General features: G+C 43.2%; 1 protein-coding gene across 1 annotated transcript; it reads left to right on the top strand.

Moving 5' to 3' along the window:
* Positions 1-1,612: 1,612 nt before the first annotated feature.
* On the top strand, positions 1,613-3,154 carry LOC143540493 (UPF0481 protein At3g47200-like). The gene has a single exon (XM_077033537.1). It carries the CDS (start codon positions 1,613-1,615, stop codon positions 3,152-3,154), a length of 1,542 nt encoding a protein of 513 aa, XP_076889652.1.
* The last annotated feature ends 15,591 nt before the right edge of the window (positions 3,155-18,745 follow it).

The following is an 18,745-nucleotide window of genomic DNA, read 5'->3' as shown; positions in this document are numbered from 1 at the left end:
GTTTGGCCTTCGAGAGATCATCCACTCCAAGTAGCTTTTGCATCTCCGCAAACTTTATACGACCTAGAGCGTTCGTCAACGTGTCGGCTCGTTGTTCGCTTCCGGGAATATGTTCCACTTTAACATCCCCGTTCTCGATACAATCTTGTATGAAGTGATACTTCGTTTTTTATATGTTTACTTCGACCATGCCACACTGGGTTCTTCATAAGTGCAATGGAAGATGTATTATCAACATATAATACTACGGCTTCCATCCGCCATCCCGTTACTTCACTAAGTAATTCTTGGAGCCAAACGGTATCAGAGCCAAAAACACAAACGATATTTAGATCATAAGCTCGATCTCGTAATTCTCATTAGCTCGAAAATTATAATACAATGATATAGCCCATGTGCTCGGGTATATATACTAATTTAGATTTTAAAACCCAACTAGACTAGAATACAAATACCATAATCATACTCATATACTAATTGGTAAAAACAAATCTAAATAATAATTAAATATCTTGTATCCCAAGTAATGTGCTCGACTTGGTCCCAAGATACCGATTCACCATAGGCTCGATGGACCGGTCCAAACCAAATTATGAATAACACTCAACAAACTACAACCACAAAATGTGGAGGAATTATTCAAAATAAACTATAGACCCATGCATCCTCAACGTCCATATCCCACTTGACTCGGTCAAACTAAAACTACTTTTCCAACAACCCTCACTTAACATGACCACTAACTAAAACAACCTAATATACTAATTAATTAAACCAAATAATAAAAACCATAAGTGAAGATTAATTCCAACAATATCATCATACAAAGGAGCTTGATTCGGATAACATGATTGAACAAAAAGATCCTCCGAAGGAACTTGAGTTGATCCGAACGAACATATCATCATAAAAAGAAACTTGATTAGAACATCTTGGTCATCTCAGAGGCTTGGGTTGAACTAAGTTGTCACTGTATCTTTTTATGACAACTCAATTCAGTTATTCAACCCATCTCCATTTTAGCTATAGCCTCCGTACTAAATTGATTCATTTTTAAAACGACACATTTTAATCCGTATACATTATGTATAACCCGTAAATGTTAGTTAGATCTTGATGGAAAGGATAGTATGCCAATAAATAGTAAAAGTACTTGTGCTTAAAGCAGTAACATTAATGAATTTACTTGCTTCATATGTTTCTTTCACTTGTTTTTTAACTATGTAAAAAGTGCTTAGCGTCTTCAATTACTCTGTTGTTAATTAAATAATAAAAAGATCGGTCTGGAACCGTGAGGCTCAATTAGGTCCATTTGTAAAATCATGTCTACCCATAACCAAGTTTTACTAATCAAATAAGGCTTAATGTAAATGGATTATGATCGTCTAAAAGTTGAGCTTAATGCAACCACCATGTTAATTATCTACATATTTTTAATCAAACTATATATAAAAAGTACTTTTTATGGAGTTAAATATTAATGGTCATTGTCCTTTAACACATGCATATAGCGTGATAAACGTTTAATGCGAGGCACGTAGATAAGTGTGTACAAGTCAGCAGGTAGCTTCAAAAAGACCAAGAGAGTTGACTTCAATTACAGTCGCCAAATATGAGAATCAAACTCACCAGGATACCTCTTCAAACCATATGCAGTTGGAGGTTTCAATGCATTGCTAGAAGAAATCTTACTCAAGATTCTGGTCCAAATTTGGCAGCTGAGCTAGAGCAAAAGCTGAATACTGAGGTTCCAAAACAGATCACCAGTAATGCTTCCATCTACCGAGTTCCAGATCGTTTAAGATCAGTCGAACCGAAAGCTTACGAACCCAATATTGTGTCAATCGGTCCATACCATCATGGAGCTGCTCATTTACAAGCAATGGAGAACACAAAATGGAGCTTCTTTCATGGCCTCTTCAGTGCAACCAAGCCGAATCGTCCTGACCTGAATGCAGTACTTAAGGAACTGAAACTAATGGAACCGCAGGCTCGTAGTTGCTACTCTGAAGATTTGAAGATTGATAGTAAGCAGTTTATCAACATGATGCTCCTTGATAGCTGTTTCATCCTGGAGCTTCTAAGAGAAACCAAGGAGATTGACTTCAGTAAGAAGTTGGTACCCGTACAGAGATGGATGTTACCCGTACTCCAGCGTGATCTTATCATGCTCGAAAATCAGCTCCCAATGTTTGTTTTGAACAAAGTATATGACTTAACAAGCCGCTCTAGTACTTGTGATGCAACGGAAAACTTAGATCTGAAAGAGCTTGCGCTTCAGTTCTTGGAACCCTTGATATACAAAGATTTAGATGCTTCCAAGAACGGTTATTTGGATGTTGAAGGAAGCCACTTTCTTGAACTCTTTCGGGCCAGCATTTGCCCGACTGAGGTGGTGCAAAATAAGTTTCTGGTTAAGGAGCCGCACATGTTTCGTTCGGTAACAGATTTAAAAGAGTCCGGTGTCAAAATCAAGAAGGCGGAGAACTGTCAGCCGTTGGACGTAAGCTTTAAAAGGAGGGTTCTGAAGATTGCTCCAGTTAGCATGGATGATTACAGATTCACATTGTTTAGAAACATGGTGGCCTTTGAGCAATGCCACTTTGCCTGCAGGCCACATGTGACAGCTTATGTGTTCTTTCTTGATAGGCTCATAAACTCTGCTGAGGATATAGAATTGCTTCATTATTCAGGCGTTATGCAGCATACTCTAGGTGGGAACAAACACGCAGCAAGACTGGTGAACAAGCTCTGTAAAGAGGTGGCCGGGGCTGTTGATGACTCGTACTTATGCGATGTTCTGTGGAAGATCAATTGCTACTGCAATGATGGGTGGAACCAAAAGAGGGCGAAACTGAAGCATGAATACTTTTACAATGTTTGGCTATCGATCGCGACTATGGCTGCAGTTCTAATCATTTACCTTACTGTATTTCAAACAGTTTGGATGCTCGGAGATGAAAATTCACGACTGCACATGTTTCAAACTGGTTTCTGGGTTTCTACTGCAGAAGCTTTTGCTATACCGTTTGGAGGTTTTAAGCAATCTGAGAAGTTACCCGTGCCGACAAAAAATGAAGCTCGGATCTTTAAATGGTTCTTCAGTTACAAAGAACGTGCCGAAACAAATCCTTTCTTCTTCATGAGTTGTTAGTGATTGTGTTTTGAATAATATGCAGGAAGGCCATTTTCACAATTGTTTTTAATTCCTTTTTTCCATGGTTCTTTGGCTATTGCAAGCAAAATAAAAATACATCATATGTTACTATTTATTGTGTTCTCTCTGGTGTATATTCTTTCTCAAAAGGACTCCTACAGGTAGGGCTGTAAACAAACCGAGCATTCAGTGAGAAGTCCGTTCATTTAATAAGTGAACGAACATGAACAATAAATTTCGTTTGATTAACTAAATGAACGAGAACGAACAAAGGGCCATGTTCAATTGTCTTAGGATAAGCAGAGAAAAAAAGAACAAGACTAAAAACAGAAGATGAGTCACAAGGATCGTAAAGCAGTTAGTTGTTATAAAGAATAAATTGTGGAAGACATGCAAACATTTTATAATTATTCATCATCAAAGTCGTATGAAGAATTTGATTACGTTGATTAATGTTGCTGCTGATCACATATTTTGGTTTGAGATTTGGAAGCAGGATTAGGATTTATAATTATATACCTGAGTAGGGACTTAGGGTATTTTCGAGAATCTTCATTCTTCAGGCTAATACCATCATACCTCAAAACATGGAAACATAAGGAACTTGAAAGAAGCTTCGACCCTGCGGTGCCACATTCTTCTCATATTTTTAAGTTTTGATTGTTATAATATATTAATATGGATCAAGTTTGTTACAATACTAACATTAAAATGTTAAATTAAAGTAAAAGTAATTTGTCTTAAAAAGCGTAGTGACACTTGTTTAACTTATAAAAAAAATAAATAAATAAACATTAAAAAAAACAAATCCAGTACTTGGCAGCAATTTTAAAATTAAAAAAATATATATTTATTTTTAAAAAAATATACGGTACCAGCACGAAACACAAAAAATAAATTAGTAAACCTTTCAACAAGAAACACTCATATGCATTAACCGATGAAAGCAGTAGCGGAACTTATATAGCTTATGAAAAAAAATTAAACTAAAGTTAACATATTTTGAAAAACAAAACTTATGGTACTTGAACTAAAAAAAAGTTAGTATACGTTCAAAACAATATTAACACTCATATACTTATAATAAAAGAATATTTGAATTTAAATAATCTCAACTATGAACTATTGGCAAATAAAAGTCTCAACTAACGAGTTGGCTACTGACGGTCTCATCTTTTAATATATTTGTTCCCAATGAGCCGCAACTAAAAGAAACTTAACTATCTCTGGTCGCCGAAAAAATATTTTTGGCCAGAAAACTCAACTTTTTCGTCCCAAACGTATTTATAGCCTTAGATCGATCCTTTAGAAAAATTTTTATAGTAAAAACCCCAGTTATTAAGATTGCTAGAACCACCGTCGGAGTCCGCGGTGGCAGAAGAAGAGGGTTGCACTAGCTCTATAATGGTGATGGGCGGTTTGAGGCAAATTAGGCAAGCACCCAACCACTTAGACGACGAACTAGGGCTCTAGCAACAAGGATGAATGGCTATTCGTTGGTCTCATCGGTTGAGAATCAGGAAAATCCCTAACATGTAGAAGGTTTCCAGTGACGATGGTGGTGGTGGTCAGGTGGTGGTGATGGTGGGATGTTCGGCGAAAAAGGTTGAGTTTTCCGACAAAACGATTTTCCAACGACCAAAGACTAACAGACTTATACTTTCAGTTGTCGCGGCTCGTTGGGTACAACTATGTTAAAAGATGGGAGCGTCAGCAGCTAACTCGTTAGTTGGCTGTTATTTGCCAACAATTTATAGTAGGGATTATTTAAATCCAATTTTCTATAATAAAAAAAATTAAGACAAGAAACAAAATTAATAATGAACCGATGATAGCCAAATGGGATATCTGTGCTGCCACCGACAGTGTTTTTTTAATATATAGCTAGGTAACAAAACACGGCGCGTAGCGACGACGGCACAATTCTGCGAATTCGATCGGTATCATCTAAGTTCATAACGCAACGACACTAAATCCAAAACACAACAATCTGTTAGAGCGCGAAACATTATCGTCACATATACAACTTATGATCAAAAGCGACACAAATTTGGTTGGTATTGATTAGTTTCGTTATGGTACAGGCACTAGCCCCAAAATTATTTTTACAAATGCTGAGAATACTTGTATAGTTTATGATATAAAACATTAACATATTAAAAATAACGTTTATTCGGTCAGCTTACCCCGACAGCGCGGCAACGAATAGACACAAATTCAGTCGGCTTCGATTAGTTATTAAAGCTATTGGTTTTGAAGAAACACTAATCGACCCCGAGTAGATTATGGATAATCTGGGAGTTAAGTAATGTTTCCCACGAGGGTTAGGTCCGGCAAAGAAGGATGTTCTTCAGATGACCTGCAAAACAGAAACCGTGAGCTCGTCACTGAGAAGGGGGGGTTCCTCCTTGTGACCACCTTCCGGCGTGAGAATCAGACTAGATTGCTCTGAATATAAGTGTATATTGAGAGAAATAGCTAGTGAAGGTAAAATACCAGATGATCATACCGTTCCAAGGTGTTGGAGTATTTATAGCCGAAGGTAGGTTTCCAAGCAGGTACAGCCAGCTGTATAATATTCCTGTTCTACCAACTACGGGCTACGCACGTGCCATGCTGGTTGGTGGGTAGGCAGCGGCTGATAGTGACCAGGCCGGCTGTGTACTATTCATTTTCCACCAACTGCAGGCTATGTGCGTGCCACGACAAGGGTTGGTGAGTAGGCAGCGGCTAATAGTGACAAACAGTACTAGAGCATGCTCCTCGTACTGTTTGTCGGTGAGCTGTCACCCTGTGATTGGTTCATGGGCTGCTTTGGTCAGATCTTGTCTATTTTGTCCATACCTTGGCAGGTATAGTACAAAAGATCTTCCAGAAGCATACGGACTGGCTCATTTGGGCGGGAGTATTCCCGCCTTGCTCATTCCTTCAGGTGACACTGAATTATTGAGTTAGTGCCTTGTGCGTGTAGCCTTGCTATTAGTGCGGGTAGCCTTCCCTGATGGCTTGTATCCGTAGCTGCGGGGACAGGCGGGGTACTTCACCATTGGGAGGCTTTCCCTGCGTGAACAGCTGGCGTACTGCGCGTCTTTCGGAACCAGTTGGTCCTTGCGCAAACGTCCCTCTTCAAGGTGAGTCTTGCGGGTCTAACTGGGCTCTGCTGGGACCTACCTCTTCAAGTCCCCCCAGTCCAATGTTATTCTCATGAATTGTTAATAAGTGAGGTGAACTTTGGACTTAATCAAGGGGTTTTGAAAAGGATTTAGTTTTAAGGTTGTCCGTGGGGATTCTTCCCGCGGTTTCCCTAATGTCACGCAGAAATTCCCGACTTTTCTGCTTGATCTTTGGGTATGATGCGGGTAGGTGTGTAACCTCCTCGCAAGTCAGGAGCGTTGAGTTCCACTTGTGTAGATTCTCCATGAGGTTTTGGTAGTTTTGAACATAGTGATCAATTATGTTAAAACAACCAATTCCATCTTGGAGCTTCAAACAATCTAGTTCTCGACGTTCCCGCTATGCGGGAATGTTATTCCCTTTTCCGCAAGCATGGCCCAGAAGATCCTTCTTGGTTTCAATTCCCTGCGGAGTGCTAGGTATGTGAAGGGTTTCGCCTTGACACTGTACCATCACTCGTCTTATAGTTACTTTACTTCCAAGGTATTCCTGGCTTCAATTCCCTGCCGGTGCTAAGTATGTGAAGGGTTTTGCCTTGACACTGTACTCGCACCTGTCTTATAGTTACTTGGTTGCCAAGGTAAGGGGTATAGTCCCGCTTACTTTTGAATCTTTTTGAATCTTTTTGAAATTCGAAGAGTTGGTGAAAGGATAAGAACAGTCCAAACTGTTGAAACGTCGTCCGACGGTTACTTCTGACAGATTCAGGACGTGCAGGAAGTTATGGCGACGTGACAGTACATGGTCATTCCAGAAGCTTTTTCAGGCGCGTGGGCGCAATTTTTTGGGCGCGTGGGTGCGGATTTTACGGCGCGCGTCCCGTCAACAGCTGTTGCCAGCTTGCTTTTTCCACGTGTCATAGTTTCATTGCACCAGCTCTTTTCTCTCTCCTCCGCATTAAATTCATCGCATTCATTGCGATGAGTATATAAAGGGGGAGAGTGTCCTTGGTAATCCACACTTTCACTTCTCTCTTCTCCTTCTAAGCGATTTCCGGCGAATACTCTTTCTGTCGAGCATTCTCCTGAAATCGTTCTTTACCTCCAAAACATGTCGTCTACTCATGATCCAGAAGCTATCGTCAAGGAGTCTGACTTGTATGTCGAGAACCCGACGTCTACGTCCGATAAGGACGATAAGAGCACTGATGGCGAATGCCAGTGTGCTCTTCCCATCGAGCTTTACCGGTACATCGTCCGGAAGTTCATGCTCGAGCCGTTCGAGCCTGAGTTTCCGGAGCCACACCAGACGGTGTACGATGCCCCCAAGGGCAAAATAGGGGTATATACCGCCTTCTTCGTCTATGGGAATCTTAGGTTCCCATTGACGAAGTTTGTATACCGTGTTCTGGATAGACACGGTGTGCACCTGACGGAGGTACACCCAATGGCGATCGCCAAGATCCGCCATTTTGAGTGGGTGTGCCTCGTTCTTGGCGTGGATCCCCACGTCGACCGCCTGATGACCTTCTACTCCTGGAGGTGCATCCAAGGCTGGTACACCCTGGTCACCCGGATCAAGGGTTTGAAGATCTGCGCTACCGAGCGCAGTCTTCGGTCTTGGAAGCGGGAGTTCTTTTACATCTCTGCCCGTGTCGTCCTTATAGCGATGACATTTAAGAACGGGAGAGCTCTCCCAAGCCTTCACGCCTCCAACTACCAGGAGGCGGAATGGTTCTCCAAGATTTCCCGGATCCAGACTCCGGTTTACCGCTTTCCGGAGTCCGGGATGGTGATGCTCGGTATGAGCAGGGTATGGAAGGATGTTGGGGCGGATGCGTCACAGATTCCCATCGTACTTGAATACGGTTTGAACTTTATCCCTTACGGTATGCTCCGTCTTCTTTGTTGATTTAAGGTTTTTTCTAACTGTTTTTCTTTTTATTTCAGAGGGAAATGACTTGCAGTCCCTCCTGCATCCGCGAGAAGCTGACGGTCCCGCTCGGTTGGGTACTCGCGCTCTTGACGAGAACGAGTTGCCCATCCTTGAGCAGACTGCGGATCCTCTGCCGGAATTCCTCTAATCTTGTCATCTTCTGATGAGGAATCCGCAGATGGTCCTTTTCTTGCGCGGAAGAAGAAGGCTGCTGGCGGGAAGGGCAAGGCGAAGGTAGCCTCCACCGCTGACCAGGTGAACCGGTCTGAGTCGGAGACCGAGAGTGAAGAGGCGGCGGGGAACCCAGGTGGTGTTGAGACCACTGCTCCGGAGGTTGAAACGGCTGTCACCTCCGAGCAGCCCAGGACGGCGACGGTGACCGGTACGAAGAGGCCGGCTCCATCGGGTTCGTCCCCGCCTGTTCGCACCTTCAAGCTCAAAAAGACCCGTAAGTGTACATAACTTTAACTTCATATCTTTCCGCTATTATACTTATATATCTTGTCTTCGTGCAGGCGTGGATGCTACGGCATTCCAGAGTGGAGCGGGAGGGAGCAGCTCTGGACCCATGAAGGTAGGTTTGGTCAACCTACCCGAAGCGATGACCCAGGCGGCTACGCCTGCTTGCAGTACTGGTTCAGTTGCTCATCCCGTTGAGCCAACTGTTCCAGCTGTAACATTATCCCCGCCGGCCGTCAGTGCCATTTTCAGAGAATCCATCACTGAGCCGGCGGTGATTTCTCTTGCGGGTTCTTCCGCAGCCGCGGCCACGGTTGTGAGTTCACCTCCGGTGAGTTCACCTCCGTTGGTTTCCACCGCAGCAGCCTCCACCATGCCTCCTCCGGCGCCTGCGACTACGGTCAGTCCTTCAGGTACGTTTGGGGTTGGGGCGTCTAGCCAATCCTTGCCTCCTTCCCGTCTCCTTGACCTTTTGGATGGATATCCCTTAGGTTCAGGTGATGGGTTTGGTGGCTATCGGCCTGTTGTCGACCCTACGGTGCGTAGGGTTATTTTGGCCTATATCTCTTTCATCATTTCTCTCTCTTAACTGTTTTTTGTTTTATTGCAGTTCGTGATTCCAACGAGGTGTACGCTCCTCGGTGGAAGATCCGCCGGGGAACGACCCTCCGGACTGCTGAGGATTGCGTCGAATGGGCGCGTCACGCCGCCCCAAGCGGTGCGCTGGGGGAGGCCATGGCCAGCTACCAGGAAGGTAGGCTGTCCAACGAGCTCCGAATCCTCCTCGCCCGGATGCAGCCGCGCGTCGAGCTACTTTGTCGTGAAAACGACAAGTTAAAGACGGCGCGTAGCCTTGAAGTGGCTCAGGCGCGGGCTATCCGGGAGGAGAATGCGAAGCTTGCCGCTGTTGCTGCGGAAAAGGAGAAGGCCTTCAAGGCCCTTGAGGTTGACGTTCAGGCTCGTCTCGAGGCCCGTTCCAAGGCCGCCCAAGCTGTTAATGAACAGCTTCGGTTGGCTAAGGAAACTGCACGGAACGCAACCGAGAGGGCCACCAAGGCTGAAGCTGCTGCTGAGCCTCTACGCATCGAGAATGAGGAACTTAAAGCCAAATTAGAGAGGCTCCAGCAGGCTCATGATGCCTTGGCCATGGAAGATGCCAAGAAGCTCCAAGAGATCTTGGACCAGAGGGGGGTGCTTGACCACACTGAGCGTAAGCTAAAGGGCGTCGAAGAGGCTGCAGCCAAAGATGTGTTGCTTGCCAACCTTACAAAGAACGAAGCCGAACGCGCCCGTAATGAAGCTCAAGCTGCCCTCCAGGAGGCTCTGGTTACCAAGGAATGGCTTCTTCGAGAAGCGTTGTCGCAGGTATGCGCAGTTTCACAATTTCTTTACGCTTTTCCTTACACTTTGAAGAGTTTTTGATATACTTCTGTTTTTTAGGTTGTGCATCGGGTGTTCACGAACACATCATATGACGATGCGATGAGCGCAGCCCTCAACGCTTCTCATGTGGATGGGGAAAAGGCTGGCTTCTTGCTTGGTCTAGGGTTTGTTGAACAAGGCATTCCGCCTTCCAACTTCCCTCTTTACAATGTGGATACTGAAGCTGCGTATGACCAAGCAGTGAATCAGTATGCCGCCTTCCCACATCCGGTGGTGGAGAAGGTAAACGAGATTGCTGCTGCTGATGATGGGCTAGCTATCCTCAAAGCTTTCCTTGAACCGCCACATTCTACTGATGGTGCGGGTCCAAGTGGGAGTGGTCCTGAAGCTTGATACTTTAGATCCCTTTCCACCATTAGAGTAGATTTTTATGTTTGTAGACTTCTAATCTTGTATGCGGGTATGTACCCAGCAATTCTTGTAATGTTTGAATGTTGATGGAATAAAAATTATTTGTTAATGCCTTGCCTTGTTTATTTCGCTCATATTTTGTTTTAACTTAGCAATTTCTTTAGTACTTAGATAAGTTAACTTTTCAACGTGGCAGATAATAAGTTAAAGTTTTGCTTCCTCTTTCGTGATTGTGCGGATAAGACCGTCACTTTCACTTAGTAGGATGGCTAAACTTTACCTATATCTGACCTGCGTGGAAGTTTTCCTCATCTTTTCCTTTGAAATTTTCTAAGTGTTTTGAATAAGTTAACCTTTCGACGCGCGGTTGCCAATAGGTCAATGTTCAGTTTCCTCTATCATGATTGTGCGGGTAGGACCGTCACTTTCATTTATTGGGATGACCAAACTTCACCTATAGCTGACCTGCGTGAAGGTTTTCCTTAGAAATTTTTACCGTTTTATGTGTTTATGCGGGTTTTGCCGCCTTCCACACGCAACGACTTACTTCTTCCCATATTTATGCGGTGAATACCGGCATATCAGCGTGGGAAGTTCATAAGTATAAAGGTAAGGCTATCAACACAATGTGAAAGGAGAATCATTTCCATTAGAAGTGGCTCTAGGCCTTTTCTTTACAAGTTTGGAATTGATCTACATGTAACATTTGCGTAATTGAGCTCCGTTCCATGTTCTTGGGATAGGAGTGCCATCGAGCCTTTCGAGCCGGTATGCGCCTTTTCCCAAAACTTCTTCGATAATGTACGGTCCTTCCCAGACCGGTGCCAGTTTTCCTGGGCGCTCTTGGTTTGAAGCCTCGTTGTTACGCAATATGTAGTCTCCTACATTGAAGTTGCAGAGTTTTACCCGCGTGTTGTAGTACTTTTGCATTTGTCGCTTGTAGTTTTCTTCACGCGCTGCGGCTAAGTCTCTGCGTTCCTCGGTTAGCATAAGGTCTAACCGTCTTTCCGCATCATTGTCCTCTGGCTGAATTGTAAGGCCCCGAACCCGGTGGCCCTAATTTAGCGTCGGATTTACTCATAAACACAGTCCTTCAAATCAGAGTTTATTAAAACTTTTCGCGGAATATAAAACATCAATCATTTGTTACAAAACATTAAATCTTTTCTTTGATACCATAACACAAAACTTTATATTCAAAACATTTTTACTTCTTTCTTCAGATGCCAGCCGTTCAATCCATGCCGTGTGTCATCCTCATGCTAACTCTATAATCAGCTCACCTGCGTGCATACTAAAAGTCAGCTACGCTGAGTGAGTTCTAGTTAATCAGGTATCATACAATTTAATCCCATATATTACTTTCCGTATCCGAAGACACCTATTACTACCTTAACCTTGTATAAATATCCATAGGAGGATTGTCACGTAATATTTATTTAAAAGAACCATTACCATTACCCTACCATATATACTTTCCATAGGAGGAACACTATACTATCCATAGAAGGAACACTTTACTATCCATAAAAGGAACACTATACCTTCCATAAAAGGAACACTATACTTTCCATAAAAGGAACACTATACCTTCCATAAAAGGAACACTATACCTTCCATAAAAGGACACTATACTTTATTATTTAATATCCATGTAAGGAGCTAGTCACTTCCCTTGACGATACGTGCAATATCCGAAGATCGTTCACGTACCGTCAAGCAATCAACCGTATCGATCACATATACCATACACGGCATAGATTGAACGGCTGGCATCTGAAGAAAGAAGTAAAAATGTTTTGAATATAAAGTTTTGTGTTATGGTATCAAAGAAAAGATTTAATGTTTTGTAACAAATGATTGATGTTTTATATTCCGCGAAAAGTTTTAATAAACTCTGATTTGAAGGACTGTGTTTATGAGTAAATCCGACGCTAAATTAGGGCCACCGGGTTCGGGGCCTTACAAGTTGGTATCAGAGCATAAGTTCGAGAGATTTAAGCATCCTACATGCTTAGACTCGAACAGAGAATGGGATTTAAGTAAGAAAAGAAAGAAGATGCCAGTTCAAGAATGACATGTGTCGCTCAAGCAAAAATCAGTAAAGGTAAGGTGTATGATTAAATGATATATGTTAACGAGAAAGAAAAGATACGTGAACGATAAGGATAGAAGTAATTGATTGTTTGATTTGACTAACTTCTTAAGTAGAACCAGCACAAATAGACTCATAAAGGGAAGCGAATAGGACACGGAAAGCAACGTGATCAGCTAGTCACAGCTGGCCACTGTTATTACCTGTTAGCCTTGCTATCCTTGTACTAAATAGTTCCTTGAGTGATGATGTTTGTGTTGTCCCTTTAAGAATACTGATGGCTGGAGCTGGAGAAGTTGTGGGAACTGGGGGTCGCACTGGACGTCGTGGCAGGCCTCGTCTTGTCCAGCAACCCTCGGTAGAAGAAGCTTCCCACACCGAAGATGAAGGGAGCGCCGCTGGAGGAGACCAGAACAACAACGAAGAAGTTCAACTTAGCCCTGCAGTTCAAGCAGCCATTGTTCAAGCTGTAGTTGCTGCTGTGAAGAACCTGAATCCCGAGGGATCTGCTGGAAGCCGTGAACGAACCGTTGAAGGGGCAGGTGGTAATAATAGAAAGGATGACGAGAGGGAAATGGGTGACTCGAGTGAGGTAAAGTCTGTGAAAGATGATGATACGAAGAGGGGCCGAGGCGGTTGCAACTATAAGTCCTTCAAAGGTTGTGACCCGCTTAAGCTGACTGGTTTAGGAGACGCAATCGCTACTCTTCAGTGGATAACCGCCATGGATAAGGTTATCCGCATTAGCGAGTGCCGTCCTGACCAAGCTGTCGGTTATGCCACTCAATCTTTTGAAGATGAGGCTATGTATTGGTGGGAGAGTGTGGAGCAGAGGAAGACCCGTGAAGAGATCAAGGCGATGAGTTGGAATGACCTAAAGGACATGGTGATGAAGAGGTTCTGCGCTGATACAGAAGTTGAAAGAGTGGAGATGAAGTTTCTGAATTTGAAAGAGGGAGGGATGACACAACGGGATTATACTACTGAATTCAACCGCATGTCTAGGTTGGTACCTGACATGGTGAACACCGAAGCTAAAAGGATCAAGTGTTACGTAAGGGGACTTCCTCGGAATGTTCGCACTTTGGTTAAGTCTAGTAAGCCCGCAACATTTGACTCGGCCATGGAATTGGCCGAGATGATTTATGAGGACCTTGCCAACTGTGAAGGGGAGAAAATGGAACCGAAGAAAAAGAACCCAACCCCAGAACCAGAGGAAGCCAATGAGGTGGATCCACGCAAAAAGAAGGCAAGGCAAGAGGGGTTCACTACTTGTGAAAAATGTGGGAATAGACACCCCGGAGAGTGCAGAAAGGGATTAGGTGTTTGCTACAGGTGTGGAAGAGCAGGACATTCCTCTTGGGAATGTGATGATTACCATAGGTGTCACAACTGTGGAGGACGTGGGCACCTAGCAAGGGATTGCAAGAAGCCAAAGGGAGGACATGAAGGAGAAAAGAGTGCTTGAGGTTTAACAGATTCCTCCGTATGCTTAGAGAAGCCATTCAAGAAGGCTAGATGCTAGCCATAAGTATTAAATCTATGTGTAACTTATTGATGACTCGATGCGTGTTGTTTTATGTTGAAATTTGCACTGGTGTTTATTAATTATGGTACAAATTGTCTGAATGCATGTTAGTCATGATAAATTGACGTGTTGTGATAGAGTGTCGACTTAGGCTTTAGCATTAATATGATTTAGGACAAAGCCTCTTGAAAATCGAAACGAGACTTGGTACATTGAGGGCCTCATGGATAAGCTACCTTAAATAGCTAAAACACATGACCACCATTCGATAACTGCAAAGTCGGAAGTAAGAAGGGTAACTCAGAAAACGAAGGCGATTCAATAAAGCGTGTAAATATAAGAAGTTTTCCTTTTATAGGGAATAAGTTAGGTTTCGGGGACGAAACCTCTTTAAGGAGGGAAGACTTGTAACATCCCGAAATTTCAAGATAATATTAATTATATTACTTAATAATAGAGGGAAAGTTTACTCGGATTATCAGGAAATAAATAAAAGAATGGGAGTTGGTATGGGTCGGGCTAGTGTCGGGTAATGGACGTGGGTTATGGACTCGGATTAATAGAGATGGGTTAAATGAGAATGGGCCTTAGGTCCATGGGATTTCAGGGGTATAAATATCCCCTAAACCCAAAATATCTTTCATTTTTCACCAAACTCCCTAACACACACACACACCACACACTAACTTCGCCGGAACCGGGCCGAGCCAAGGGAAGAATCGGGCAGGTCCGAGAGAAAGAGATTAGTGTGCTAGCAGGTTAACGAGATCCAACAAGCTCAAAAAGGTATGATTCTTGGTCTTTAAGGTTTAATGATCCAAGCTTTTTAGTGTATAAGCGACCGAAGATGCGTAGTGGGTGATATTGAACCATAGCAAGGGTGTTAAAATCGCTCAAAATGCTGGAAAGAAACCGAACAACGGCTGTCTGGGCAACTTCGCCTTCATCTGGGCAACTTCGCCTTCAACGCGATGAACTTCGCCTGCAAGCTAAGTTCGCCTGATGGCAACTTCGCTATAAAGTTAAGTTCGCTTGATGATAACTTCGCCTGAAGCCAAGTTCGCCTAAGGTTTAACTTCGCCTGAAGCCAAGTTCGCCTAAGGTTTAACTTCGCCTGAAGCCAAGTTCGCCTAAGGTTTAACTTCGCTTGAAGCCAAGTTCGCCTGAGGTTTAACTTCGCCTACAGCTAAGTTCGCCTAAGGTTAACTTCGCCTAGAGCTAAGTTTGATTAGAAAATAAATTAAAAAGCGATAAGTTAAGTAAGCTACTACTAGGCCACCAGATTAGATCAGGCGAGTATTGATACGTGTAACTTGTACAGTCAGCCGAGCTCAGATAGAGAAGGGATTTACAGCTATCAGAAAAAGAAGCAGAATTCAGGTGAGTTTCTAGCCCCATTTATGTGTTACGTTTTCGGGGCTGTGTGCATACTCAATATGTTTGTCAATACACTTATCCTAAGAGATAAGTGTATGCCTTATATGGATAATGTGAAATATATGAATGATTGCTTGATGGTACGTGAACGATCTTCGGATATTGCACGTACTGTCAGGTTGCAGCGCTAAGAATAAGGTAAGTATGTTATGAATGTTTATGTGTATGAACATGATAGAGATAATAGAAGAAAGAAATGATAACGTATGGTTGTATGGTTACGAAGAGGGTACCGAGCCCTAGTAATACTCGAGGAATGTAGGGCGTAATGCTCTTTATAACGTAAGATATGAAAGTAAGATAATACTAAAGAAAGTAAGAAAGTATGAACGAAAGGATATAATTTTATGTGTATGCTTTATATGGATAATGTGAAATATATGAATGATTGCTTGATGGTACGTGAACGATCTTCGGATATTGCACGTATCGTCAAGGGAAGTGACTAGCTCCTTACATGGATATTAAATAATAAAGTATAGTTTCCTTTTATGGAAGGTATAGTGTTCCTTTTATGGAAGGTATAGTGTTCCTTTTATGGAAGGTATAGTGTTCCTTTTATGGATAGTAAAGTGTTCCTTCTATGGATAGTATAGTGTTCCTCCTATGGAAAGTATATATGGTAGGGTAATGGTAATGGTTCTTTTAAATAAATATTACGTGACAATCCTCCTATGGATATTTATACAAGGTTAAGGTAGTAATAGGTGTCTTCGGATACGGAAAGTAATATATGGGATTAAATTGTATGATACCTGATTAACTAGAACTCACTCAGCGTAGCTGACTTTTAGTATGCACGCAGGTGAGCTGATTATAGAGTTAGCATGAGGATGACACACGGCATGGATTGAACGGCTGGCATCTGAAGAAAGAAGTAAAAATGTTTTGAATATAAAGTTTTGTGTTATGGTATCAAAGAAAAGATTTAATGTTTTGTAACAAATGATTGATGTTTTATATTCCGCGAAAAGTTTTAATAAACTCTGATTTGAAGGACTGTGTTTATGAGTAAATCCGACGCTAAATTAGGGCCACCGGGTTCGGGGCCTTACATGAATCAAGACCCTTGGTGAGGGCAAACCAATTTCGACTGGGACCATGGCTTCAGTGCCATAAGTGAGGCTGAACGGGGTTTCTCCCGTACTGGCCTTTTTCAGCGTTCTGTTTGCCCAAAGGACGTGTGGAACTTCGTCTACCCAGCTGGATCTGTGTTCCAGGAGTCTTTTCTTTATGCCTTCGACGATGCTTTTATTTGCTCTTTCCACCTCACCGTTACCTTGCGGGTGTGCCACTGAGGTAAAGGTGTGGGTGATTTGAAGTCCTTCTAGCCACTTTTGTAGCTTCTTGTCAGCAAAGTTGGTGCCGTTATCACTCACCAAAGTCTGTGGAAGTCCAAAACGACAAATAATAAATTCCCAAATAAATTTTTTAATATGTTTTGCGGTTGTTTGGGCTAAGGGTTTTGCTTCTATCCACTTGGTGAAGTAGTCGATGGCTACCACTAGGAACTGAACGTTTCCTGCTGCTGTAGGAAATGGGCCTGTCACATCGATGGCCCACTTCTGAAATGGCCATGAAGAGGTGACTGGAACAAGTTCATTCTTCGGGCGATGCGTGTTGGGTGTGTAGAGCTGGCAAGGCCTACACTTTCTGATGTATGCCAGCGCATCCGTATGCATCCCCGGCCAAAAGTATCCCGCGTTGTTTAGCTTAGCTACAACAGCGCGTGGACCTGCGTGTACTCCACAGATGCCTTCGTGTACTTCCCTTAGGAGGTAGTCAGCATCTTGGTTGCCCACGCATCTTAAGAGTGGGCCAAGAAAGTTACGTCTGTAAAGGATGTCATCGATGAGTTGATAGTTTAATGCTTTACAACGTATTTTTCTTGCCTGTGTTTTTGATTCTGGTAGTATACCCGCTGCAAGGTAATTTATTATTGGTGTCATCCACGTTTCTGTACCGGTTTGGATGACACAAATTTCCTTGTGCGGGACTGATGGTGCTTCAAGGAGTTCAATGCGGATGTCCTTTCCCAAATGGGTGAAGGCTAATGATGCAAGCTTGCTTAACGCATCCGCAGATTTGTTTTCGCTACGCTTGACGTGTATGACTTTACAATCATTAAAATCGCGCATAAGGGTTTTTGCTTGTGCGAGGTACAGGGCCATTGTGTCGTTCACGGCCGTGTACGTTCCGTTTATCTGGTTGGCTACTAACATGGAATCCACGTGGGCTTCCAATTTTTTCACTCCCATTTTACGCGCAATTCTCAGCCCTGCCAAGAATGCTTCATACTCGGCTTCGTTATTCGTACTTGGAAAATCCAGTCGAATAGCGTAAGTGTATTCTTGGCCTGCTGGGTTGGTTAATTTCAACCCTACGCCTGAACCCTCGTTGCTGGCTGCTCCATCAGTGTAGAGTCGCCAGACATCATCGATGTCCTGTGCTGGGGAGGGTTGAGCCTCCTCCTGGCACTCTTTCTCCCGCGAAGCGGGGACTTCTGTAATAAAGTCGGCTAGGACCTGGCCTTTCATAGCTGATCTTGGCTTGTACTTTATCGCATATTCCCCCAACTCAATTGCCCATTTGGCTAGACGTCCCGATAATTCGGGTTTGCCTAGAACGTTTGCGAGTTTGAAGTTGGTGAGAATGGTGATTGGGTGACCCTGGAAATATCGTCTTAGTCTGCATGAAGCTTGTACAAGTGCTACCGGGTTTCTACGTCTGTTAGGACACGGCTAACATAGTAAATAGGCATCTGGATACCTTTCCGCTCTACTAGCAGGACTGCCCCGGTTGCTCTATCTGTGGCAGAAAGATATATGATTAATTCCTCCCCCGCTTCTGGTGCTGTGAGCGTTGGGAGTTCGATCAAGCGTGACCGAATTTTCTGAAAAGCTGCTTCCGCTTCTGGTGTCCAGCGGAAGTGCGTTTTCTTTAAACAGTTTCTCAATGTTGACACGAATGGGAACGACCTATCCGTATGGTTTGACAAAAAGCGGTTAAGTGCGACTAGGCGTCCATTCAGTGTCTGGGCTTGCTTGATGGTAGTAGGTGATTCCATTTTGATAATGGCTTCGACCTTTTCAGGGTTCGCTCTGAAGCCATCTTTAGTAACAATGACTCCCAAGAACTTCCCTTCTTCCATCCCAAAGGAACACTTGCTCGGGTTGAGCTTCATGTTTATCTTTCTGAGCGTGTTGAAAGTTTCTTCGATGTCTTT

This window comes from Bidens hawaiensis, unplaced genomic scaffold (genome assembly GCF_021521415.1).
Source record: "Bidens hawaiensis isolate Kalapana, Puna unplaced genomic scaffold, B.hawaiensis_p1.1 tig00012255_1, whole genome shotgun sequence".
NCBI lineage: Eukaryota > Viridiplantae > Streptophyta > Magnoliopsida > Asterales > Asteraceae > Bidens > Bidens hawaiensis.
The sequence above is the reverse complement of the archived record's forward strand: the minus strand, read 5'-3'. Positions and strand labels throughout refer to the sequence as shown.

Bases quoted from the DNA above. Each gene is read 5' to 3' on its own strand.
- LOC143540493 (XM_077033537.1), top strand. From the start codon at position 1,613: ATGAGAATCAAACTCACCAGGATACCTCTTCAAACCATATGCAGTTGG.